Genomic DNA, 25,869 nt, shown 5'->3' on the forward strand with positions numbered 1-25,869 from the left:
TTGGGTTCAATCCCTTTGTGCCACGCAAAACGTTTAAATTTCTCATGCCACACCCTACATTAGCGGACTAAAGTTATATCTTTGCATATTTCCATTTCTAGCTATAGGCTTGTTTTAGATCCCGTTATTTTGGAGAAAATGCTGCACGGTCCTTACCAACCCTTAAAGCCAGCACAGCACCGCACACCACTTAGTCCTGAAAGTAACAAGCTATGATTTCATTTTCTCCATGAAACCCAAACTGTTTGGGTGGAGAAACTAGCTAAGCCTTTACTACGTCACTATTCCATCTTTGCCCCTCTTTATTAAAAACATTACATTGCTAAGTTTTCTATGCACCCACACTCAATCTCTCAAAAGTGTGATTTTTACGTCAATCCTATTAACTTACCAATTACATCTAAAGCTCACATAAATTTGGTCCTTGAGATGAACTGTGGCTGAGGGATGCTGAGGAGGAACAAGGAAGGCTTCCAAGTCCTAAGAAAACATAAGAAATGGGAAGGCTGACCTGTGCTACTCCAAGTTCTCCAGCAGGGGGCTGCAAGGGAGGAGTGACACACCCATGGTCGCCCAGCAGGCTGTGGCTGTCTCCACACCTCTTGCTTTTAGATCAACCCCCTCTCTACCTGGGCTAGTAGCCATGGGACCAAATTCCACCGTGACTGCAATACCAGTACTGGCAGTAAGGTGTGGGGCTGCCCCAGCCCGAGCAGCTGGCCTGTCTCTTGAGGGTTTCATCTCATGGTCCTCATGCTTTTCACCCTGTTCTTTGCTACATAATTCAGGGCCAGAAACATCAGAGACCAGGGCAGCTACATCCATGAATCGTTATCATTTTCTGGCCTACTGTCTCTATGACACAAAATGTGTTATCCAGTATCAACAGAGTAGATCAAAATAAGTCTCTTCTTAAACTTGTGGGCTCTACTGCCCCAACCGTAAAGGTGATTATTGTATATTTCACAGGTCCTCTTAAGGAAAGCACACACCAAGGGGGCTAGCAGTGTGGATCCCCCAGTGTGCACATCCACTTTTTTGTTGTTTGGGGCTCCTGAGCAGACAGACACTACAGGCGAAGACGAAAGCAGCTCTCAGAACCATTTGTCTCAGAGAGAGAGAGAGAGAGAGAGAGAGAGAGCCATATTCACAGGTAACAGTGTGTGAAACAGCAGCCAAGTCTAATTTGTCCATGTCTGACTTCGCACCTGCTGCTCCTGGCTCAGCATCTCACCTGAGAACACACATGCACACAGACACAGCATCTCACCTGAGAACACACATGCACACAGACACAGCATCTCACCTGAGAACAGACATGCACACAGACACAGCATCTNACACAGCATCTCACCTGAGAACAGACATGCACACAGACACAGCATCTCACCTGAGAACACACATGCACACAGACACAGCATCTCACCTGAGAACACACATGCACACAGACACCCTCTTGCTGAGTTCCACTCACAGACAACTCAAAAGGAGTACACTCACCAGAACAAATCAGCTGTGCAGGGACACAGCACCGAGTACTTCAATGCACGACTTGTAGGATAGACATCAATGTGTTGGGAAGCCATATGTGGTTAGCAGAGGTGACCAGGGGCAGGCTGGGGTGGAGGGTGGGCAGAAAACACCACAGTCGCATGGACAGTCAAAACACAGGATGTGTAGGTGTGGTAATATTTGATGTCAGGAAGATCCAGGGAGGTCTCAGAGCTTATTTAAATAACTGAAGATCTATGCTGGCCTTCCTAGTTGATTTATACCATTTTGCTGGCTCTCATCAAGGAACCTAACAAAGGCCAGCTCTTGCTCTAGAGCAGTGGTTACCCTCCCAAGGGTCAGATAACCCTAGGGACTCATCTAAAACTGTTGGAAAACAGATTTATAACAGTAGCAAAATTAAAGTTATGAAGTAGCAACAACAAAGATAATTTTACGGTTGGGGTCACAACGTGAGGAACTGTGTTAAAGGGTCACTGTGTTAGGAAGGTTGAGAACCACTGCTCTAGAGGGGAAGATCAGCTGTGAGGAAGGCTTGCTCTTCTGCTGTGATGGATTCCAGAGAAGGGAGCAACTCCACAAGGAAGGGTCGCTGACAGCAAGGTATGCTCCCAAGTGTCCTCTGCTTCCCCATCTCTACAGCCAGCTCCAGTATCAGGACTCCAGTCACATAGTAACCAATGGCCCTGATATGAAGTGAATAGGAAGCCAAGGCACAAAAAGGCAGTTCTGTTTTGTAAGAAACAATATATTTATTTTTCTGACACCACAGCTCTGGTGAGTGGTTTTGTACCAAATTTAATGAAGATTACACAGAACGTTTCACGCATGGGAAGAGGGAGGAAAGGGAAGGAACACAAAATTTAAAACAAAAACAAAATCCTGGATAGCTTTTAGCATCGGTTCCATTCCCACACATTAATAAAATTCACTTGGGAATTCCTAAGAAAAGGAGAACAAGAAACAAGGCGGGCAAGGAAGAGTACACCAGGGCGGGGAGGGCAGGGAGGGACAAGAGGCCAGAGGGCATCCGAGGCAGGGGCGAGGCTTCAGGGAGAACCCCAGAGAGCCCGGGTATTGCAGCTGCCAAGGGGAAGAAGAGAGGGGAAAGCAGAGGGCCACCAGCGGGGTCACAGGAAGGAAACACGCGTAACCAAGGAACTGAAGGAGGAGAGAGAGGAAACCGTGAGGGCGGGAGGGTTGTACACTGGAGACAGACCGTGCTGAGGAGCACGTGAACCGAAGAACAAACGTCCCAAGCTTCAGTATTTTTAAAAAGAAAAATGTCCCCCCTCCCCCCACCCCTCGCTGAACTCAGTTCCTTTTTTTGTGCTTTTCGTTAATACTCTGCTCTGAGGTCGTAGTTTGGTTTTTCTATACACTGGAGTTGAAAGAAAATAGTCCAAGGTCTGAAGATGGATTCTCCATCGAAAGTAAACAGCCCAGCATTCCTGTTCTCCTCTTGCCCCAAAGACTAAAGTCTCTGCTAAAATCCCTTTTACAATATAGTACAGTACACACACACACACAAAATAAAGCCCAAATCAAAAGTCAAAAAAACAAAAAAACAAAAAAACCAGAAAAGAATCCTGGGAGAAGCCAGTCCAAAGGACGTAAACACAGAACGGTGCAACACATGACCGATGGCAATTCTCAAACACGGCTACAGACTCCCAAAAGTAGGTGCCGTCACGGGATCCCCATGTCCACAAAAATAATTTTTAAAAAATAAATCTTAAAAAAAACACACCTGTTGATTAAATGAATAATTTGTTTTCCGGTAAATCCATACATTCTTGGTTCCCTCCTCCCTCAAAGCAGCCCCGGGTCCCTCTTCTCCTATTGCATGACCAACAGTAAGGACTCCTGGAACTCCATNAAAGCAGCTCACAGGACCTGGAATCTCATCTTGACAAGGATCGGCACATCCAATCGTAGCAGCTTAAAACATCATGTTTCCTGGGTTACCAGGTCCTTGGCTAAACCCACCCATGCCCACATCAGCAGCCATGCCCNGGGGCCTCATTTGTGGGGGAATCATGATGTTCTGTTGGGGTCCCATCATGCCCTGCATGGACATCATCATGCCTGGAGAACCCACAGGCCCTGGGTGGGTATAGAGCCCAGCAGGCCCCCGATCCTTGCCAGGAATCATGCCCACAGCAGCAGCTGGATTGGTCATCAGGGTGGCTGGGCCGGGCACTGTGGATTGTGCTGGTGACATCATCCGGTGGTGAGGTCCCATCATGCCTTGCTGGAGAAAGGCTGGTGGTCTCATTGGGTTGTGGCCCAGCATGGATGGAGATGTACCAAGAGGAATGTCTGGAGTTCCTACTGGCCCGGGGCCTCCCATGCCAGGTAATGCTAACCCCATTCTTGGGGCTTGATCGCTCATCATCCCCTGCATGTGTGAAAACCCAGGCCCAGGACCTTGTGGCTGTTTGCGGCCGGGGACTTCCCCTCGAGGGAAATACTGCAGTGTCTGGCTGGGCTTCTCCGATGGGATAATTCGGGAGAGATCAAACTCAGGTATTCCGGTGGCTCCAGGTCGGATTACCTCCTGCAGATCTGGGTCTGTAAACACGGAGGGCATGCTGTTCCCCAGGACAGTGAAGGAGTCAGGAGCCCCTGGGCCTCCAGGCTTGCAAAGTGCTGGATCTGCTGAACTTTGGGGCAGGTTGCTGGGACGACCAAGGGGTCCTTCTCCTGGGAAACCTATCCCTCCTGGGAAGTTACCTTGTCCNCCAGTNGGGCCATTGTGAGGGAATGGAACCTGCTGAGGAGGAGACTGTACTGGAGGGAAGCCCTGGGGGAAGCCCATCCGTCCTTGAGGTACCATTGGAGGCTCCTGGGACCCATGTCCCATGATAGGATTGTGTGACATCAAGCCAGGCCCCATTGGGACCCCATGAGGAGGTATGCTGGGTCCCATGGCATTAGGAGAGGGCATCTGATTGGAGTGAGAAAGTGGCTGGGTCATTCCCATNGGGCTGAGGGTTGGCATCGGAACCACAGGGTTTGGACCTGAAATTCGAGGATTCTGTGTGTTAATGCCCATTCCTAGAAAAATAAAGACATCAAAGGAATCAACTCAACCAAAAGCAACTGGCAAAAATGATAATGAATCACACATTAACAAAAAATTATTATGCATCAAATGTGCATCGTGTTGGGAAAATACATATAGGCTGTCACCAAAAGTTTGTGAGGAGGGACACAGTCCGGTAGCACCAGGAAGCAGACAACATATCACCAAGCCTTTAACTGTATGACTAAAGATAGCAAGGGATACATCTCCTCTGAAAAGGTCTTAGTTAAATTTCAAATGAGCATGGTCTTCTTCATTGGAGACAGTTCATACAGAAGAGGATTTGTTTGGGTGGCGCAAGTGCAGCCTACTCTGGATAAAGGACTGGTTGAGTCTCTTTAAGTTCAAGTAGCACAAATATCAAGAAGGAACGCAAACAGGTCTTTTTGTTTCTCCTTCAAGTGGAATTTTGTATTGTTTCACATTGCCGTAAAGAGGGTATTAAAGCTCCAGGTTATAAAACTGTTAAAGAAACAGTAATATCCAATAGATAAGGAACACTTGCAGTCCTGCTGCAGACTCTGAGACATGGAAGTTATTTGTTCTCTAGAATTAAAGTCAAGTATGGCAGGGCTGTTCCTTCTGACATCCACAGAGCATGTCCTAACCTGGTTAATTAACTGATAAATAAGCAGTGTGCCTAGCAATCAGAATGAAAGGGGAACCAGGTATGCATGGCTGAGAAGTCATGGCTTCTCTGATGATCAGTGTTACCGTTCCACATCACTTCCTGTTAGTGAGGCTGGTGGGAGTGAGCACAGGAGGGAATGCAGACAGAACAGGAGGCAAGAACCCGGGGTCTGAAGCTGCTTTCCCAGAAAAGCAGCCCAGAAACGTAGAAATGAAAGTGCAGTCAGCACGTTAAAAAGAGGCTCTGTAATATTGTTGCTGGAAAACCAAAACCTAAAGGCGCCCCACACAAGATCACCACTATAAAACTGACCACACCCACCCTTCTTCCTTCTTACAGACTCAGAACCACGCTAACCGAGCATCAATCCTCTAGGCCAGGCACTTCACATAGAAATTTGCCTGGCACATTTTTTCAACTTGTTAAATCTATCTATGCGGTCTATGGCTATTGAGTAAACACTTTACAATGCTCCTACTTTGCCTTATACCAGCTCCATGTCTTACCTGGCATGCTATTCATTGATGGCAAGTTGGGCGAGCGAGCTGGCGGGGAGTCATCATCGGAGCTGGCCACAGTCTTGATGGCATCGTGGTATAATGGGGTGGAACTGGGCATCGCAAACTTGGACATTCGAGACATCATAATCGAGAGTGGATTCTGGGAAAGGGTGGGCTCTGGAGGCATGGTATAAGGTGTGCTAGAGGGAAGACTTCCAGGGATGTTCACCGAGGCAGGCTGGCTGGCTGTAGGAGGCGGGGGGCCACCTGAGAGAACAAAGCAAAATAAGGCAGGGGTTTAGATGTTTCTTGAAGGGTGCTGGGCACTCCAGCTATGACCCAGTGAGGCCGAGAATAAGTCAGATGGACAGGGCAGTGTTGCTGGAGCTGGGGCAGGGGTCAGTCTCCCAGCCTGGCTCCATGTGCAAAGGAGAGCAATGCGATGGAGGTAAAGGATCGGCAGGTGCGAAGATGAGCAGGCTAGGGATGTGCCAGATACACTGGTTCAATATTGGGGAAAACAAGGCTTAGAGATAACCGTTTCCATGAAGGGTGTTTAACAAGTGGGCTTCTCTCCCTGGGCAACTGCAATTTAGACCTTGACTCAGGTATTTGTATGCCAACAAGACAGGAGTGTGCTCAACCTCAGGTACAAACCCCATCACTCTGCACAACCTCTTGATAAATTTCCATGACAAACATGTCTGAGGTGGCAGGCGGTTCCACTCCACTCGACTGTGCTAGTGAACTGCCACCCCACGGAGAGATACTTTACCTTGCTAGGGTAAATCGCCTGCCTTGTTCTGATTCTAGTGTTTCTCGAGTGGAGATGGCACCAACCCAGTCGTTAACACCCCAGGCTACCTTACTGACCACCTCTGCTCCCAATTCGGGAAAGTACCATCATCAGCCAGAGCCTCTCCTAGGCAGAAAACGCTGTAACAAACTGTAGCCGATGTGTGGCTAGGGCAGCTTACCAAGGAGCTTTCGTAAATTTTCACAGTTGATAGATAGAGGACTGCATGGGTCTCAGAGCAGGGGCCTCCCTCTGGCTGGGCTCATTATGCTTGTTCTTTTGCCTGGATGTTAACCTGCTGGAGTGGGTGGCTGCAGGACTTCAGGAAGCCACACTTAAGCAGTCATCACTCCACTGCAGCACCATGGATCCACATGCGAACGTCAATGATTCAGAGAACTAAGCCCGCCTCGGCAGGTCTGTTTTCAAGCCTCTCGCCAGCCCCTCATACATTATCTTTGCCAGGATGCTTGTGAATAACTTTACGCAAGCACTAACAATCATGCACCTGGCAACAAAATCTGACAAAGGCCACTGCTCTGACTATTCGATCAAGACATGAGTTTCCTTAAAATACAAACTCAGGCTGTAGCAACCTCCAGCTGTAAGGTGTGAGGGTGTAAGCTACTCACCTGACTCCACACTTCCCAGCATGGCTGGGGAGGCCATGGTGAGGGGCGCTTTGTGGTTTGGAGGGATCCCAGGACTCTGAAGGGGCGGTTTAGGAGAGGAGGTCCATCCAGGTGACGGGGCAGGAAGTGATGGAGACTTGAGGTGAACAGGCGAAGCAGCAGCAGACCCCAAGACAGGAGGGGACTTAATGGAAGCAGCAGCAGCTGGGCCTGCCAGCATGCCTGCCAGCTGTGATGGAGTCTGAGGGGACTTGAGGTTCCCGGAGGGTGAGCCCAGCATTGGAGACTGGACTTGGTGCATTGTCGGAGACTTCAGAGGGTTAATGCCTGGGGAATGCACCTGGCTGCCTGCCACAGATATATCCAAAGGCTTCCGCCCCAGGCCACGCTGAACTGGAGGAGCTGTGCTGAGGCTAGTGGGGTTACTGGAAGGGTTGAGAGGTAGTGGTGGCATATGACTGAGCCGGCTGTTAGTCCTTTGGTCGGGCCCAATTGGTTCTCTGAGATTGCGCAAGCCACTGTTGCTGCCCGGACCCTGAGACATGGGAAGGAATGGCCTGGGGCCCACACCATACTCCTGCTGAGGGTGCTCACCAAATGGCAGGGGCACCATCTTCTGCTGGGCAGGCAGCATTTCTGAGCTCCCAGGGCGTAATTTCATCATCTCCTCAGGGCCTGCCCCAGCCTCCCTCAGCTTCTGAGGTATCATCTGAGAGCTGGTTCCCATGTTGACGTTTAGATTAACTTCTCCCTTCATCCCACCAGGAACCATGCCAAACTCAAGTTCCCGACCAGGGCCTATCTGTGGAGGCATTCCTTTTGGAAAGTCACCCCGGGAAGGGCTCAGAGGACCCTCGACTGGTATCCGAGGGAAGATGGGGTTACTTCCTGGCTCCATGTGGCGCTGGGAGCCTGGAATCATCCTGTTCATTTCCATGCCAGGCCGGATGCCCTCCATGCTCATCCCTGGGGGCAGAGCCAGCTGCTTCTCTGCCAGCTGCTGTTGAAACATCTCTTCAGACAAGCCCTGGGGGTTTGGAAACCGCTCCCCTCGGCCAGGACCACTGAAGACACCCTGGCCAGGAGGGAAATTTCGACCATCTGGGATTTTTGGCACATCGTCTGGCCAACTGACTCCAGAGAGACCTGGTCTGGATGCTGGGTTGGGCACGTTTGGCCCCTCCATTTCTGAATTTATCATTCCTGCAAACCCAGGAAGGCGCATCTGGCTCCCTGGCATGTTGGGGTGGGGAGCCATGCCCCTTGGGGGCAAAGAGTGTGAAATGTTGATACCATCAGGAAACGGCTCTGCCCCAGGTGCCCAGCCTTCACCAGGAGCCATCTGGTACGGAGGGGGAGGCCCTCGGACCACTCCCCGGGGCCCATGCTGATGGACCATCATATCCTGGAGAGAGCACTGCTGGACGACCACCTGCTCCTGTTTCCTCCTCTTCTCTTCATAAAACTCCTGCTGCAGCTTCAGCCATGCTATCTGCTCGGGAGTCATATGGTCCAGGTGGTCGGGTCCTATGGGCCCAGACTGGGAGCTCATATTAGGTGGAACCATTTCATCTGGAGAAAAGGGCACATCTCTATGTCCTTGAGGGCCAAACGGAGCCCCCACATCTGTCCGGGGCCCAGGACCCTTACCGAGGCTTTGGGATTGAGACATCATGGCCTGTATTGGCCCTTCTGGTTTTTTTTGAGGTCCATCTAAAACCCCAGTGTTCTGCTGGGGACCCCCTGTTTGTCCTGCTGTGAACTCCTTCTCATCAGGGAAAAGCATTCGCTGGATGTCCCTCAGAGTTTGTAAGGAGCGTTCCCGGTGCTCCAGCTGCTCCTGAGAGAGGCCATCAGGGTTCTCTCCCAGCGTGGGGGGCTCACCACTGGACACTGGTGGAGGTGGGGGGGCTTTGGGATCTGCTGAAGAGCTATTGCTCCCCTGGGAGACAGGGGTCACTGCTCGATTGTTGGGTGTTGAGTTTGGCCCAGTACCATCTGGGGGCAGTGGAGTGGAGCTCCCAGGACTGCCCACAGGAGGAATCAGTTTGTTTTCTACCCCAGGACTCTCCCGGTCCAGGGGACGCGGGGCTGCAGTAGGCTTGGGTGCTGGTGCCTGAATGGGAGGAGTTGGCTGCAGTCTGGCATTCTGGGAAGAGTTCTGGTCCTGGTTGGCGGGAGCTGGAGGCTGCTGTGGGAGAGGTTTTGGATCATTCCGAAGGGTGGGTATCTGTGTGTTCTGAAGACAAAAAAGATGCTTTGTATCATAATGGTGAACTGAGCAGAAGGGCAATTAAAGAAACAAGATATAAAAGTTGTACCTCAGTAACATAAACCCATAGCAATAAGTCCTTTAAAATTGCTCATAAATAACCTTTTTTAAAAAAAGATGTATTTATTTATCCATATGAGTACACCACCATTATTCTCTTCAGACACACCAGAAGAGGGCATCAGAGCCCATCACATGGGTGAGCCACCATGTGGTTGCTGGGAATTGAACTCAGGACCTCTGGAAGAGCAGTCGGTACTCTTAACTGCTAAACCATCTCTCTAGCCCTGGATAATAATTTTTTAAAACTTATGTCAAACCTTCTTTCCTTTCCTAAAAATCAGGCTCAATAAGTTCCTAACTGTGCCAAGTGGGAGCTACCCTAATACCTCTGACAATCTATTCTGAGGAACAGGTTCGAGATTACACACACTTTTGATTTAAGGAAAGATTAGTTCCTTGGCATGTGGGAGGTTATACCCAACACCTTCTGTTTCCTGATTACACAGACTTCTCGTTATCAATCAAAAGGGCTGATGTTTCCAAATGAAGGAAATAAAGTCACTTGTGGCTTTGTGTTCAGCCAGACACAGCAGCAGGGAAGAGAGGCAGGCTGCTCCATGCCATACCTCCTGACAGAGTGATTACCAACTTACTTCCTCCTTGAGTTTCCATGGCCTGGCTTCTCTGGTTTCTGTTTTCGGTTTGTGATCACTGATTCTGTATTTGATAAGAGTTTGTATATTGGCTGTAGTAAGCTAATCTGAAGGCAGGAAGTGTCTGTGGAGAAATCTGAGACTGTCTATCTCACAGTGTCTCTGGATCTGTTTTTCCCAATCAACAAGGCTGTCCCCTTTAACAGGTTGGATGACTGCTTATCATTTATTAAGGACAGCTGCTATACTCCATCCTAGATAAAAGCATGTCACCGAGAATATGGACACTGTGTTTGGATGAGGTCCATGTTTTTGCTTGCATGTTTGCCTGTGGGCAAATCTGTACACAGATCTTTGTGGGCATCTATGCATGTGGACAGTTTGTGTTTCACTTATAAGTATCTACAGTGTATATGTGTTTGTATTCTCAATCTTTGTAGTTCTGAACCATCAAAAGCATATTCCACATCTGCAATTCCTTGGTGGAGGACACCTCTGCTTAGCTGCTGTTTCAGTTTGGCGTTGCTGTCCAGTCGTGATGAGTTTGCTGCAGGTGGATACTAATTTCATAAAGCAACTACAGCAGAGGAGACCAATCAAGTCAGTCTTTACCAATCCTCCCTAAGCTCCTATTCCAACGTCATTTTAGTACCAGATAAGGCAGAGGTGAGCGCTGTGTCAGGAACTGTCATAGCGTCAATAAAGCAGTAGGCTGCACTGCTGCCCACCCCAGACAAGGGGTTTTCATTGAGCAGCCAAGGGGTGCAGGCCTAGGAAGCACCTTTTCTAAATCCAGCAAAGCCCAAGTGCTGCTCTGCCCTGGAGACCGAGCCCTCTTCCACATTCAAGCTAGACAAGAGGCCATCTAATTTATCTTGTATTATTATAACTCATCATTTACTGCCATTCAACTTTTTCTCATGTTTAAGACTCACCCCAGGATTGTACTTTATGCTCTTTGAAAGGAAAGACTGTGTCTAGAACTTTTAAATCTCTACCCACCTCCAGCATCTGGTACAATGTCTCAACAAATAAGTTTTGATTACACGTGGAAATCTGTAGGATTAGAGAAATGCTTTTCTTCTAGTGTAGTTTATACTGGCTGCCTACGATCCAGGGAGGAAGCAGACTAACTCGCTGTCCCTCTGAGAGTATCAAGCAATTAAAAAGTACTCAACGGGCCTTGACTCGAAACAAATAAGAATCATTTGGAGAGTCACCAGACTCTGATCCTGGTGTCATTAGGTTGAGCTCTGCTTTTTTCCATATTCTCCAGCCTCTTCCAGGAGAAGCAGCTAGTCAGATGATAAGCCTAAGACCTCACAATGCCAGAACTGAGTGAAATACCCAGACAACTACTTGTGCCCCTGAGACTCCTTCACTCTCCGTTTAATTTACCACTGCTCTTCAGGCACTGCAAAACTCTGATGCCACCATTCCAAGGCTAAACAACATACCAGGGGGGCTGTGCTTCTCTCTGACTTGCTGTTAGAGATGTTCTGGATGTGGAAAGAGACAATTGTTTCAACCTGGCCCTTCAGTACAGCTTCTGCAGCCCTGCAAGACAGATGAGACAACGCACTCGCACTTGCTTCTGTGACATGAGCTGCAATTCTAGACAAGCTAATAACCCCATGGGGGTAAAGGCCCACTAGGAATGCTGAATGAGAAGAAATCAAAAGAAACACACTTCATTATTTGCGCTTATCATTTACCACCAAATGTCTGAAGTGAGAAGATGGTTGTGAGTGAATGCCTACATAGGCATTAAACAACAAAACCAAACCAACAAAGCACACTAAAAAGTCCAAGATCAATCTAGTTAGATGATTCATAGAAAATTCTCATTCAAACACTTCCTAGGACATGGAATCCCAACACCTGGATCTAGAGTAGGACTGTGAAGATCCACACTTCCCCTTGGGAGAAAATGAGGAGGGTAAAGTGTGTGAAGGTATTCTTGGTAAGTAAACAAACTTCATTATGTCAGCTAACAACTTAAAACATATATAGCAAAATGTTCACAGTAGCTACTTTTGGTGAATTCCAGAGATTTTTCTTCCTATATTTTCTCCTTATTCCATTATAGACATTTACTGTTTGTGGTATATTTTTAAAAAAGGACACACAGGTTGCAGAAAATTGTATATTGTACATTCAACCTGTGTTTACATAACCTTACTCTCTCCTGACACAGGCAGGGCAGCTGTCAGTAGCTGCCCCTGGACAACACAGTAGAACAACCCTGGACTCCAAACACCCGGCAAGCTCAACACTGAGACTCAGCCACCACTTACTGATTTGCCATCTCCGTAGAAAACACATACACCACTTTGGCTGGCGTCTTCTGAGCAGATATGGGCTCTGGGGCAGGAGTTTGGCCATGGGAGGGAGTGGAAGACCTGGGGGCTGTAGCAGTTGACGGGGTCATGGAGTGTGGCGTGTGCTGGGACTCCTGGGACTTGATGTGGTCTGCAGAATTACATTCTAAAAGAATGAAAGACTCGCTGTCACGGGGAGAACAGGCGGCTCCTCCCAGCTGTCCAGCTAGCATCTACAGCGTCATCACAACACAAATCCACCTTGAAAATTTCAAGAGCAAGTTCCTTGCTAAGAGAAATTGACTCTTCTACTCATATACATCAAATACTTTTCCCTAAACGACTCATTATGCATCACTCCTCCACCCTCTCCTGTCTACAGCACACACATTAGCATGAACGTCCCTCCTTTCTGAAACCTTTTAGACAAGACAGGATACCCCTGGTAATCAAACTCATAGCTCCCTTCTAGTAACTTAGTATTTATCATATTTCATACGGATGGTCTGATGGCTGGCTTTCTAGGTGCCCTCAAATCCTTATGGATGACAACTATCTGTCCTGCTGTCTGCACCCTCAGTCCCCAGGAGAGGGCTGGGATTCCAGGAACACTTCAGACAGGGAGGGGAAAAGGAAGCAGGGAGAGGCAGGGAGGTTACTCAGGTTTACACTTTCATTTTGGGCTGAGGAAATTTCACTTTCATTTCTTAAACAGTATCTTCACTTTCTGGCCTGCTCTTAAGTTTTTTTGTTTTGTTTTGTTTTTTTTTAGTTTTAATGTAGAAAGAAAAAAGCCGAAAGCCCCATACCAATACTCTTGCCTGACTTGTTCCACTGTGGTGCCTGCCGACTTTCTACCACATCTGGTAGCCACTCATTCCTGCCACACTGAAATCAGCTGTGACAGCTCTGGACTAGTGCCAGGGCCATTAAGGCTTCCCCTTGTGTTTATCAGTCTGGCAAAGTGGCAACCAGAAAGCACAAAACCTAAGTCCTGGAGGATTTCTCCAAGGCGGGAATGTCAGAGAAGCTGCTCTAGTGGGCAAAAGACCCAGCAAAGACACAGCTGACTGCAGCTACTGGCTTGACTGAAGAACCACAGTACAGGCCAGAAATATGCTTACGAACATGAGCTAGGACTGTAAGATATCTAATCAAGCCACACACCTTTGAGAGCAAGAACTCAACGAAGTGTTCTAGACTCTTCTTCAATGAGGAGAAAAATGAGAAGCAGTAGTTTATCTATCCTAAGCTGCAGACTTCCAGGCTCTCCCACTTCACTGACAGCAGCCTCTGGCCTCTACTGAATGTTAGACGCCTTCCCCAGGGAACACCTACTTCCCTCTGAGTCTCAAAGATCTTGTAGACATACCTTTAATGTCAGAGTCATCGTTTGGAGTCCCAGGATCTCTCTGATCAAAGGAGTCGGCCGAAATACTTCGCTCCCTTTTCCCCTTGCCCTTGGCACCATTTCCAGCCCCATTCTTCAGCCCCATGCTCCCACCTGGGCCAGGGAGTGCTTTAGGGGTATGGCCCCCACTCTTGGAGTCACAGGGGGATGGCTGGGATTGGCTGGCTGAGCCCCCCGGTTTACCCTGATTGGAGAATTTGGAATCCAGCTGGGGGTTTCCAGATGGGGACATCACTGTAGGGGGACGGACCATCACCTCCTGCTTTGACTTAGGGCTACTAAAAGAAACAAATAACAAAGAGAGATCAGATACCAGATATGGCCAGTACAAACTGATGTTTCTAGAATGGGTTAAGGAGCCCCTGCGTGCTGCAACCTTGCCCACTTGCTTGTCCCTGCCACCCTGGCTCCCATCTTAGAGCTATCAACAGAGAGGAGGATCAAACAGAATGGCCTCCAGGTCTCAGGGATACTAGAGTCACATGGGGACCTATCTCTAGGGCTTCTGTCAATAAAGGACAACCGTTTCTATGTACATAGAAAAGTGACTCTCACACTAAGACTAGCTCAGAGTAAACAAACAGACATCGTTAAGATCAAAATACTACCACCCCCAGGCTCATGACAAGGAACAGCTGTAATGAAAGCCTAGCTGCTCTGCGGGAACAAGCAAGCAGGCCCAGGAGGGCAGAAGGGAAACCCACTGGAGCTGTCAGGTTAGGGAAATCCTCCAGTGTCAAGATCCCTTCCAACAGCAACACAGCACCAAAGCAGGGCAGGCAACCTCTGCCCAGGGAAGACGCAAAACATTCTTTTAAATAACTGGGTACTGAGAATCGCAGCAAGGGCTCTGGGTGGTAGTTGGCGGTGGCTTAGTTCCAGGACCTCATTACTCTATGCCTCAGATCCTCAGATGGTGCTGGCTGGTCTGTAAGGTCCTTCTGCTTTTGCTTTGAAAGGGTGGGGAAATGGTACAGGTGGGAGATATGGGAACGGTGGCTGAGAGTAGCCCAGAGAAACTGCACTTGTTACTGCTTCAGTAAGTTTCCTCTTCCTTTGCCACGAGTGTCCATCCTGCTTCTAACTGTACCCGCGGCTGCAGCAATGAGTGTGTGTGGTGCCCATGTGCCATCCCAATGGGTGAGAGTGAAGCCCTGCCCCTTACCTCTGTGTGTTTCCTGATGGCGAGCTCCTCACTTTAGGGTTACTGGGATGCATTGATTGAAATCCTGAGCTTTCGGTCACTAACTGAGACAGGCTCACCGAGTTCCTCTCGGGCTGCAGCAGAAGTAGCTGCTAGGGGCAGAGGCGGTTGCCCACTGTTTGCTTGGTGCGTCCCTTAGTGCTGGCTGCCTGTTCGCCTTTTTCCTCTTTGTTTTTCTCTGCTGTGGAAGTGGGTCCTTCCCCCTTGAAGTTCCAGCATTCTCTGAGTGTGTGCCTCCTGCTGCTGAAGGAAAATCTCGCATCTCCAGGGCACACTACAGGAGAAGGACACACAAGGCAAGAGGTGAGAGTGAAAATGAACACAGAAACACCTTTCTACAGGGTCATTTGTCTGGACATGAGACAGCTGGGCATGCCTCTGCTCCTGCTGGATAAAGGAGAAAAGTCCTCTTGCAGCCATTAGCTCCAGCAACTGAAGGGGACTAAGAAATTCTGATCAGCACACGGGCCTCCCATCCAAGCAACTGTGTTTGCGGTTGAGAAGAGGGAGTTAATTTTCAGCCATTTATTCTCCCTTGTGTTTATTTCTGAATGTTACAGTCTCAATGGACTTGGGTTGTCTGCCCCCTCTCCCAAATAATGCTTTGAGACCACTGGGCATTGCCTTCTGATGGTGGGCTGGGGTGGCAAACAAGGGCAGAGATGTGTAACAAACCCATCCCAATTTCAAACTATGTAGCACATTATCGCTGCTTTTACTCTTCAGGCCTGAGGGGGATGGGGCACTGAAGGAGACTCTTCTAAAAACAAACATTAAGCTAATACCAATACAATCAGTTCTGCCCCCCCACCCCCAGTTTCCATGATTCTTCTATTAAATTATGCAGATTTTGTAACTGTGTCCTCACCTTAATGACAGGGACATGGGCAAGCATGGCAATGAGCCACAGTCTGGAAGGTAAAGGAGTATCTTTGAAGGCTAAGATATTTTTTGAGCCAATTTGCAAGGCTAATTTGAAGCATAAAGGTCAATAAAATATTACCAAAGCTGGCTATGGAACAAATGAAAAAGCCTTTTATGTAGAGAAGCCTAGATAGTGGGGGAGGGAAACATGATATACTCGAAGTCACGGGTCCCCCCCCAGGAGTTCCACAACCATCTTTTTGTAGCCACCATGACCTGCGCTTCCCTCTCTACCTGCTGACCAAGGATGGGACTGACAGAGGAGAGCATCAGGTGCAGGATTAGTGGCTGGAAAAATAAAAGGAGCTAGAAACAGCTTGAGTGTTATAGCCTCACATATTTTGAGAGTCTCAATCAGGAGGGTCTGTAGTTATTGTTTAGGTTGTAGTGGTTGTATGAGAATTGTCAAGTGCAAAAATCCTTCAATTAGGCATCCCCAGTGGTCCCAACTATATTACCTGTGCCAGTAAAGGAGATTTATGGAGTTTTAAGTAGACACAATTACATCTTTTCCTTTGTAAATAAAGGAGGCAAGAAGGAGAACCAGAAGAAGATATTCTAAAGCAGTTTTATGTTCTAAAGAACATGTTGATCTTAATTATATTCAGGGTCATGTTTCTACCCCTCACACCCTCTGTCTTTTTTTTCTGTTGAACAGTTTAAATTACAGAATGGACTATAGTTGTCAAGTGTGGAAAATTAAGATCATAAACCTTTTTCTTACATTCTTATTAAAAAATAGGATCTTTATTAAAGATTTACTAAATCTTCTTAGTAAAATCAGAAGTAGCAGATGAGCCCTGAGTGGACTCAGTCAAGGTTTCCCTCCTCAGGCAGAGGAAAGCAGTTACCACCTAGACACGCTGCTGTAACTTGTAGTACTGTCTGCATCTTCTGCTCGGCCACTGGCCCCAGCAATCCTTTGTGTGTATTTTCCTCCCTGTGAAGACTGTGTTCTTAGAAGACAAGCACCTTATTTTAAGTTCTCTGGTTTCTCTACACTTCTCAGCATGAGGATGCAGTATGTATTACGGAGGTAGTGACTTATCAGCTTCCCCAGAGAACAGAAATACCTGGCGTTTGTACTGTACTCTTCTTCCCAGGCAGTGCAATGCAAAATACATCACAAATATCAAATTGCCTCATTAATCTGCCAGGCAGTTATGATGAGCTGGTAGCAAAGATTATTTCTAATAATGATAGCATGAACATAAAACATGTTGGTCTTCTTTCTTTTTTTTTTTTTTTAAAGATTTCTTTATTTATTTTTATGTATGTGAGTACACTGTAGCTGTACAGATGGTTGTGAGCCTTCACGTGGTTGTTGGGAATTGAATATTTTTTTTTTTAGGACCTCTGCTGGCTCTGCTCAACCCCGCTTGCTCCAGTCAACTTCGGTCGATCAGTGGCCCAAAGATTTATTTATTATTATACATAAGTACACTGTAGCTAACTTCAGACGCACCAAAAGAGGGTGTCAGATCTCATTACAGGTGGTTGTGAGCCACCATGTGGTTGCTGGGATTTGAACTCAGGACCTTGGGAAGAACAGTGATGCTCTTACCCGCTGAGCCATCTTGCCAGCCCACATGTTGGTTTCAAAGTACTTCTACATGCCATTTCTTATTCTCTCAATGTGCCTGACCTTGATCCACAGGTATTTCCCACTGGAATTAACCAGAACAAACACACACACACACACACAAATGGCCTCTCTAGCCAACCAATGTTCTCAGACCCGGCCCTCCTTCCTCAATCTTACTTTCTGGATGGATAGGCAGAATAGAAGCCGAGAGGAACAAGAGGCCTCATGCAAAGACTGAGAATAAAATCCAGGTTTCTGATTCTTAACCTAAGAGAGGTGAAATGAGGCCTAACTTTAGATTGCCACTCTGAGAGAACAACGAAGCAAAGACTACCAAATGTCTTATGATAGCCATGAAGAATAAAATTACGCTAAACAGGTGAAACTGGAAGAAGTCTTTGACAAGATCATCACAGCAGGAGAGGGACTTCTCTCTAAGACGAACACTCCTCAAGCCTCAGATCTGCTCCCATGATTCTCTTCTCCAGAATACCTGACACTTTTCCTAAGCCCCGGGCATTGTTCTAAGCACGGTATATATACACCAACTTATTCACAGCAAGCCCACAAGACAGCTATTACTACCTCACCTTAATGATGACATTTCTGTTCACTCTACTGGTTGTAGAGCTAGTGTCTGGCCCAAACCCCAAGGCTGAAGTGTATTCCTGACATGGCAATGCCACAACTGGCAAGAGTCAGTCCTTCAGCAGGGCTTGACCAACTCTCACTGTGGTAAGCATCACTCTGGAACATGCTCACTGGCTCCTCTGCCAGGTACCACTTTGCATCTTCTCTATCTGCCCCTGTCTGCCTACCATCTTCCTTCCTCCCTCTGGAACCCTAGCTTGGGGTTACTAGTGTTTTCTTTTGTTTGTTTTGTCGTAATGCAGTGTCTCATTCTATAGCTCTAGCTGGCCTGGAACTTGCTATGCAGATCATGTTGACAAAGAACTTGCAGACTTCCTGCTTCTATGTCCCGAGTGCTGGGATTCCTGTCTGTGGTCCTGGCTATGACTTAAAGAGGAGGAAGACAGTTTACCATGTGGGCCCTCCCCACACTAAACCTGCAAGTCTTTTTCCCAGAGTACCCATCCATTTGTGCTCCATTCCATTCAAAACAAACAATAACAAAACCCACCAAAAGGCTAGGGGATGGCTCATGCCTAGGGTCACTCTGCCCCCTGAGGGCGCTTACTCTGTTCTCTGGCCACCCCTTCTCTCTGCTGCAACCATCAGACCTTTAGCATTCAGAACCACTGTAGTTTCTTTTCAGCACTGAAAAAAAATAAACAGGGCTCAGGTACCTGTCGCCAACCTGACAACCTGAGTTTGATCCCTGGGACCTATACTCTGAAAGGAGAGAACCAAGTCCCAGGGATTGTCCTCTAACTCCACAGTTGTGCCATGGCAACACACGCCATGCACCCATACACAGCCACACATAGAGTGAATAGATCCATGAAAAAAACAAAACAAAACAAATAAATAGGTTAAGCAAATCAAAACCAGTTTAGGCTTCTACTCCCCTCAGAGCCAAGCTTCGCCATGAACGTGACAGGAGGCACAATGTTCTCTTGGCATCCACCTTCCACCATAGGAATTAACTTCCATCCCCAGATCACAGTACCAATTTCTGTGAGGTCACCCCAGCCTCTGGTCTAACATCTCACTCCATCATCCATCAGGTGTGTACACAGTAGCCATAAATGTACTGGTAGCCCAATATAAAAATAAAAACCTACTTAAAACATTACATGACTTTTTTCTTTAATTAAAACCTCTCGATTATGTGGTTCTCAAGCATGAGCTCTAGAGATGTTGTCACTTGAGAGCAGAAGGTTGGGCGCTGTGGCCAGTTTTGCAAGCTGTTCCTTCCTTTTTAAGCTGCCAGGTCCCCTCACCTCTCCAGTTACTCCTCATGTATACACATCCCAAGCCCCCTCTCTACCCAGTCTAACACCCGAGTCTTACAAGACTCCACACTGGGCTCTCTTCTCCTTCGGTGAGTTCCTGCTATGCCAACAGCTCCCAGGTTCACACATCTTGGTACTCCGCAACTCTGCAAACACATCGGCTATTCGACACCTTCGGGGATGGTTCAAAACTGACGGGATTGCACATGAATTATTCCCCTTAGGATAGTCTTCCTTCTAAAACTACTCCCCCATGCGGTTAAATGCATCTTCCACTTACCTAACATAAAGTCATAGGTCAAGCATTGCTTCCTCAGAGAGGATCCCTTAAAACCATCCACTTACATGAAATCCTTCATAGCACCTTGGGGTTTCCTCAGGTTTTCTAACTGTGTACACCATCATGCGATCCTGTATAGCATTCCTCTTAGACTCTAAGCTCCATGAAGCAGGACCATGGCTCATTAATTTTCCTCACTTCCATTCCTAGCATTTACTAAGGAGCCTAGACCGGTAGGAATTTGTTCAAAAACTACTATTCAAGGAAAGGAAATGCGTATGGCCAAGAGTGTCCTCCCTCACTGGGGCTTTTTATTTTTCTCTTGAGTCAGGGGTATTACTCTGTAATCTGGCTGTTCTGAAACGCTCCATATAAACCAGTCTATCCTTGAACTCAGAGACATCCACCTGCCTCTGCCTCCCCAGTCTAGGAATTAAACACCTGAGCCTCACTGCACAATTCTCTTCCCCCTGAGTCAGGGTTTCTCTGTGTAGCCCTGGCTGTCCTGGACCTTATTCTGTAGACCAGGCTGGCCTCGAACTCAGAGATCCACCTGCCTCTGCCTCCCAGTGCTGAGAGTAAAAGTGTATGCCACCACCGCCCAGCTACTGCACACTTCTTAACAACAACTAAGATACAGAATATACCCAAGCATCTATCCACTGATGATTTAAGAACTGAGTAGATTTACGAACTATGGCAAGTCTCCCTGCCACTGGGACTATTTGGCCTTAAAAAAAAATGCAATCCTGTCATTTGTAGTAGCACAGATGAATCTGGAGGACATTAAATAAGCCAGGCACAAAAAAGCAAATACCATATGATCTCATACACGTTTAACAAGTTGAACTCAGAAGCAGGTAAGAGAATGGCAGTTGCTAAAGGCTAGGGAGGGGAGCCAGAGCCCAGTGATTGAAAGAAAAATATCAACTGTTAAGGAAAGCTAATGCTTTGTGTAAAGCTCTCACTCCCGAGCCAGGCATGTTCCCATGGTACCATCCATCTACTCACCGAAACCCCAAGGGTCACGACACTGCAGACTTCATCCTGGGGTGAGGAGGAGTCAGAGCGCCTTCCTCAAAGGTGACCCTCACCTAGAAGAGAATAAAGTGGGTAGGCTTTTCAAAGTAGATCTGAAAACACCAACAATAGCAATGTAACAACCACCGTAAGCGTAAGAGAAGAACGGGTTTCCTACTTCCTCTGGGGTTTTAAAAAGGAGACCACCACCTTACACGCAAACAATCAGCGTTAAAGGATGTTTACAGTACATGTAGCTAATTCAAGGCTCTGGGGATGAGACAGTAAGTGCAAATATGATCAACTTTTCTACTTTTGAAATTCCAGGCATTTAATGAAAAAAGAGAAAGCCCACATTTTTGCCTCTATGTGTCTTCCTAGTACAGAGATTGGACGTTGACTCTGAAGGTGCAAAGAGATAAAATGCCAGGCATACGTCTGAATTTACAACATTAGGGTTGCTCACCACTACTCCCTCTGCACAGCTGTAACTCTACCCAGCAACAGCTGTCAGGAAAAATGTGTCTCCATACTTTGCTAGGAGCTTAGGACTAAACAACCCTGCTTCTATTAAGTGCCTACTGTGTGCAGAGTGAAGTGCTGAACTGAGGAATGCTGGTAGCCTGTAAGATTTTCAACATCAGTCCCTGTAGACTACAATTATAACACTTGACCCAAACAAATTATACTTATTTATGTATTTAATCTATGTGTACATGCATGTGCATGCGCCATGGTGCATGTGTGGATGTCCAAGGAAGATTTGTGGGAGTCGGTTCTCCTTCCACTGTAAGTGTTCTGGTCCTGAAAGTTCAACTCAGATTGTCAGACTTGGCACAGGCGCCTCTACAGGCTGAGCCATTTCATGGCAGAAGCTAGTTTTGTGATTTCAAAGGAAAACAAAGTTCTAGAAGATTGAGAGCCAAATTATTTAGGAAATCTTTAAAAGGGCACTGGATAGGATCAGCAAAGTTTCAAGTAAAGTCACAACCTAATCTGACTGAGCTCAGAATCAAAACTCCAGCTTCAGCTCTTCCCATGATGCACTCTTCCTTTCCTGCTCCATGGAGTCAAGTTTATTAGAACTATGTCATGTTTAACAAATTTCATTTCTGCGCTATGACCACTACTCCATAAAAGGCACAGCATCCTAGAATGTGGAACTAAAAGGTCTTAAGATTCCATTCCTAGCTCAATCTTAACTTCTGGCTTGCCAACACCCAAACGGCTTCTTCAAGCACACAAAAGGAAGAGCCGACCTCTCTCCAGACTACAGAGGAGAACAAATGACTCAGTGGGCACAAAACACTGCTGCGTGGTTTAGTATTCATGGGGCAAAAATGCCATCTATTGTCCTCCAATGGCTACTAAACTTTAAGGAAACAAAAATTCATATTAAGCTAAAGAATTCTGATAAAATTCAAATGTTCAAAGTAAATCCGAAGTACTATCCATAAGAATAACAGCCACCAAAGTACTACTGTACACAGTGATCCCCTCTCTGTGATGTCTTCCCAGAGTGCCAGCTACTCCCCTGTCCATCAGCCAGGGCCCTGGCACTACCCTTACTATTTAACATCTCGAAAACAGTATCACTGCTATAGTTAGATAGGGAACTCCCCGAGGACGGTGTCAATCATCATCCAACCACCTGGTACCCAGCAAAAACCCAGCAAACGTGGCTGACTGATGTATTACAGTGAGCTTGCTCCTCTTAGCTCACGTTCACACAAACCCAAGGGGACATGATAAACACCAGCTTTATTTCTCCCAGTCTGCTCTTCTCCTCCGCCTTCTGCAGCGAGGCAAACACAAGGCCCAGGTCACACAAAACCCAGGGGAGCGGCACTTTTAGTTGCATCTGCTTTAGATGAGTTGCACGTTGGGCAACTTCTAGAATCAAGAGCAGCCCAGTGGGCTGGAAAGATGGCTTAGCCGAGAAACGTAAGAGCAGCCCAGCTTTACCTTATAAGCAACCGCAGAGAGACAAAACTCCAACATGCTCAAGCTGATGTCACACAAGCTGCTGCTTAAGGTAAGGCCTTTACCTTTCAAGATGTCCACTCCGCTTTGTCTTCTACATTGGGGCGGGGAGGAGCTTCCAGAGAAGGAGGACTGTCACCTCACCACACAGGAATGGTTAGGTCAATGTGAAGTGACACCAGTCAGTCTCGCATCCAAGTCCTAAGATGACAAGAAGAAAGGGAAAGTTCCTATGCAAATTCACACCAACTCCAAGGAAAACTCCCCACTCCCCACTGCTGTGGCCAAATGGAGGGCACCTGGGAGAAGAAAGAAATGAGTCAAAAATGGGAAAAGGAGGCAACCCCCTTAAAACTTCAAGTACAAGTCAGAGAAAAGGGATAGGAAACCTAGGGAACTACATATGTGATGGCATCTGGGGAACTTGGAAAAAACAAAACAAACAAGAGCATCCTTTGAGGTCTTGTTTTTACCCTTCTGTACAACCAGGAACGGCTGGCACAGGGTGCAAAATGACTTTTGGTTTTTCATGTGGTCTCTTCGTCCGTTCTTAGCATAATGAAGCTACTTAAAAATATCACAAAGCCCAAAGTGTAAGCAGCCTTAAGTTAACTTTCAAAAATCACAGTACTAAAAAAAACCAAAAAAATCAGACTCAGTTGGTCTAAGGTAGCTCTTAACTCTATGATTCACAGCTCCCAAGGAATCTACATGGAGAGGAGAGGTGGCTTGAAGCCTTCAGGGGATAACACAGACCATCATTTTGACTAATCTCTAAGTAACGTAGTTAGTGCAGCCTTCAACAGTGGGTGTAGCATCGGCAATAGTGGGACTGTGCTGCCAACAGCACCACATCACATTAGTTAACGACTCGATAATGTAGATGACACATATTCTTCCCTCGTCACTGCTTCAAAACCAGTCTCCTTAGACATGGTTCTGTGTGTGACCAAGAGGCACACATTACCACGCCACCATGAACGTTTTGACAGCTCATCTGTACTTCTATGTCTTACATCTTGTGCATTTAGGAAACATTCTCAGCTGGGACGCTGTATTGTTTTATTGCAGAGTACTGGGACAGAAAAACACTAAGAACCCCAGAGTTAGAACAAGAAAAGCGTCCAGAGACTTTGCTACCACACTGGCTGAAGCGGAGAGCAGAGAGTAGGACCACCCACACTATCCCATGGCCGAAGAGGACTGACTAGGTAGGAAACCAAGAGCTATGCCTTAGGCCACACAACACAGGGTGCCTGCAGTCTAGGCCAGCATCTGCCTTCTCACACTCCGGGCTGACTTATGCTCCGTATTTACAATTACCATCAAAATCACTGTCCTCTCATTAAACACTAATCTTTCAAAATGAATAGAAAACCCTAAATTCGGACAACAAAACAAAACAAGTGCACAAAACTCCCCTTTTTGTTCTTTAACCATATTACTATGATTGTAAGAAAGTTGAATTTGGTCTGCTAGTGAGACAGTCAAAGTCGGATTTTTTTAAAAAGTTATACTACATAATCACTCATCCTCAGAGGCTCATCCTCAGAGGCGTTCCGAGAACTTTCTGGACAGGCATTCACTGGCTAGACTGGAAGGCAGCTACGAGCGGCTGGAGCAGGCAGCCGCCACTCCAGAAGCAGCCACACCAGGAAACACCAGAGATCTGTTCAAAGTAAGTCATCCAGAGAGCTAACATCTTGATTCCAAGTTCAAGGCTTTTCACTACTGTGCCAGGTCACCATGATCCAATATTCGGCTGGTTACAATGCTTGCGAAATCCCTGGGTCTTTTCCACCTAGCATTTTTTTTTTCTTTTGAGTTTACAGCAGCAGGTATTTCTGAAGGCCACAGGGAAATAACCCATAGAAGAAATTCCAACGTATTTAAGGTTTTTTTTGGTTTGGTTTGGTTTTTGTTTTGGCTTGTGCTGGCTAACAGGAATCAAGAACAAAACATTCCTTTTGCTCAAGGGCCAGGTCCATGATACTTGTTCTATAAATAGAAAACCATACAGAAACCGTGCTTCCATCTTCAGGCCAATGACTTGCCCATCCAACTATCATCCATGTTGAAACTATTATATCCAGCAACCGATTACAAAGACTTTCAAGGCTCAATATCCAACTTCTAGGTCATAAAGCTATCAAATGTCATATACACACTCATTCCTCAAAGCATGTTTGCAACACCTAAACTAAGGGACCCTCTTCTTAGTCCATCCCTGTCAATAGGCCTTTTCAAGAGAAGAGAGAAGACTTTGTTACTGGTCCCCGGGACCATCAGATTTGCACACAAACACTTCTTCATGATAAACTCCCCGATGACTAGTGTCCAGTCAAAAACTTTCAAACCAACCAGACTTAAAAGCCTCCAAGTCCCAGGTTCTAACAGTCTTATCTTCCAACATCTCGACTATTTCACTACCTACTCCTTACCTCCTATAACTAATTCATCACTGTGTTCCCTACACAAGAGCCCAGATCTCTGTCGCCAAAACAACCATTTAATTCCACAATTTATCAAACAAATGCACCATCACATTGACTTTTTACATGGCCACTGAAGTCATTGTCAGGGGGTGACTTGTACTTGCCTTAACTAAAGTCTAACTCTGTATCCACTGCATCCTGCCTTGGATTATGTCCACAGTGGCATATTTGCCACCATTTCACTACCCTATCTAATGACTTTGACTCCAATCTTGGCCTCAGAATAACTCTTTTAACATTTTTAAAAAAACGCCCTTCCTTACCTCCAGCAGACCAAGGCTCTTGGAGGACAGATTTCAAGCTTTCTTTCTCATCCTTGGCAGCTTTAACATAACGTTCCCAGCAATACTACTACAGGCCTTGGTCCTTCCCTCTGGACTAACCACCAACTCTGCGACTTGTTTTCCTTAGGATAGCTCCATTTCACCAAGCTCACCCAACACTTCGAAGTGACATCTTAATAGTCTTTGCAACTTTCAAAGGCCAGCCAGCCAGCCTCTGGGGTTCCAATTTGAAAACCACTGGTGTGTTCTACGACCCTCACAATGACTCAGTGACCTAACTCACTCGTCGCCAACTCACCTGCTGGAACCCTTTACAACTCAAGACATTCCTCTAGGCTTTCACCTCCCCCAACCCTTCA

The 25,869-nt window shown here is 46.9% G+C and overlaps 1 protein-coding gene across 5 annotated transcripts in view; it reads right to left on the minus strand.

Moving 5' to 3' along the window:
* Positions 1–2,239: 2,239 nt before the first annotated feature.
* Positions 2,240–25,869, minus strand: part of Bcl9 (BCL9 transcription coactivator) — an 87,486-nt gene continuing 63,856 nt past the window's right edge. For 3 of the 5 annotated variants that reach the window (XM_029475353.1, XM_029475354.1, XM_021158607.1), the window contains exons 2-10: positions 22,797–22,932; positions 20,740–20,822; positions 14,985–15,297; positions 13,781–14,097; positions 12,385–12,574; positions 11,545–11,644; positions 7,160–9,398; positions 5,738–5,998; positions 2,240–4,572 (exon numbers count right to left, since the gene is read on the minus strand). In XM_029475353.1, coding sequence (XP_029331213.1) covers positions 3,455–4,572; positions 5,738–5,998; positions 7,160–9,398; positions 11,545–11,644; positions 12,385–12,574; positions 13,781–14,097; positions 14,985–15,037 — 4,278 coding nt within the window. In that variant the 5' untranslated portion in view covers positions 15,038–15,297; positions 20,740–20,822; positions 22,797–22,932 and the 3' untranslated portion in view covers positions 2,240–3,454. The remainder of the gene's footprint in view (positions 4,573–5,737; positions 5,999–7,159; positions 9,399–11,544; positions 11,645–12,384; positions 12,575–13,780; positions 14,098–14,984; positions 15,298–20,739; positions 20,823–22,796; positions 22,933–25,869) is intronic. The other 2 variants (XM_029475356.1, XM_029475355.1) reach the window with 2 other exon arrangements.

Source organism: Mus caroli, chromosome 3, assembly GCF_900094665.2.
Source record: "Mus caroli chromosome 3, CAROLI_EIJ_v1.1, whole genome shotgun sequence".
Lineage (NCBI taxonomy): Eukaryota > Metazoa > Chordata > Mammalia > Rodentia > Muridae > Mus > Mus caroli.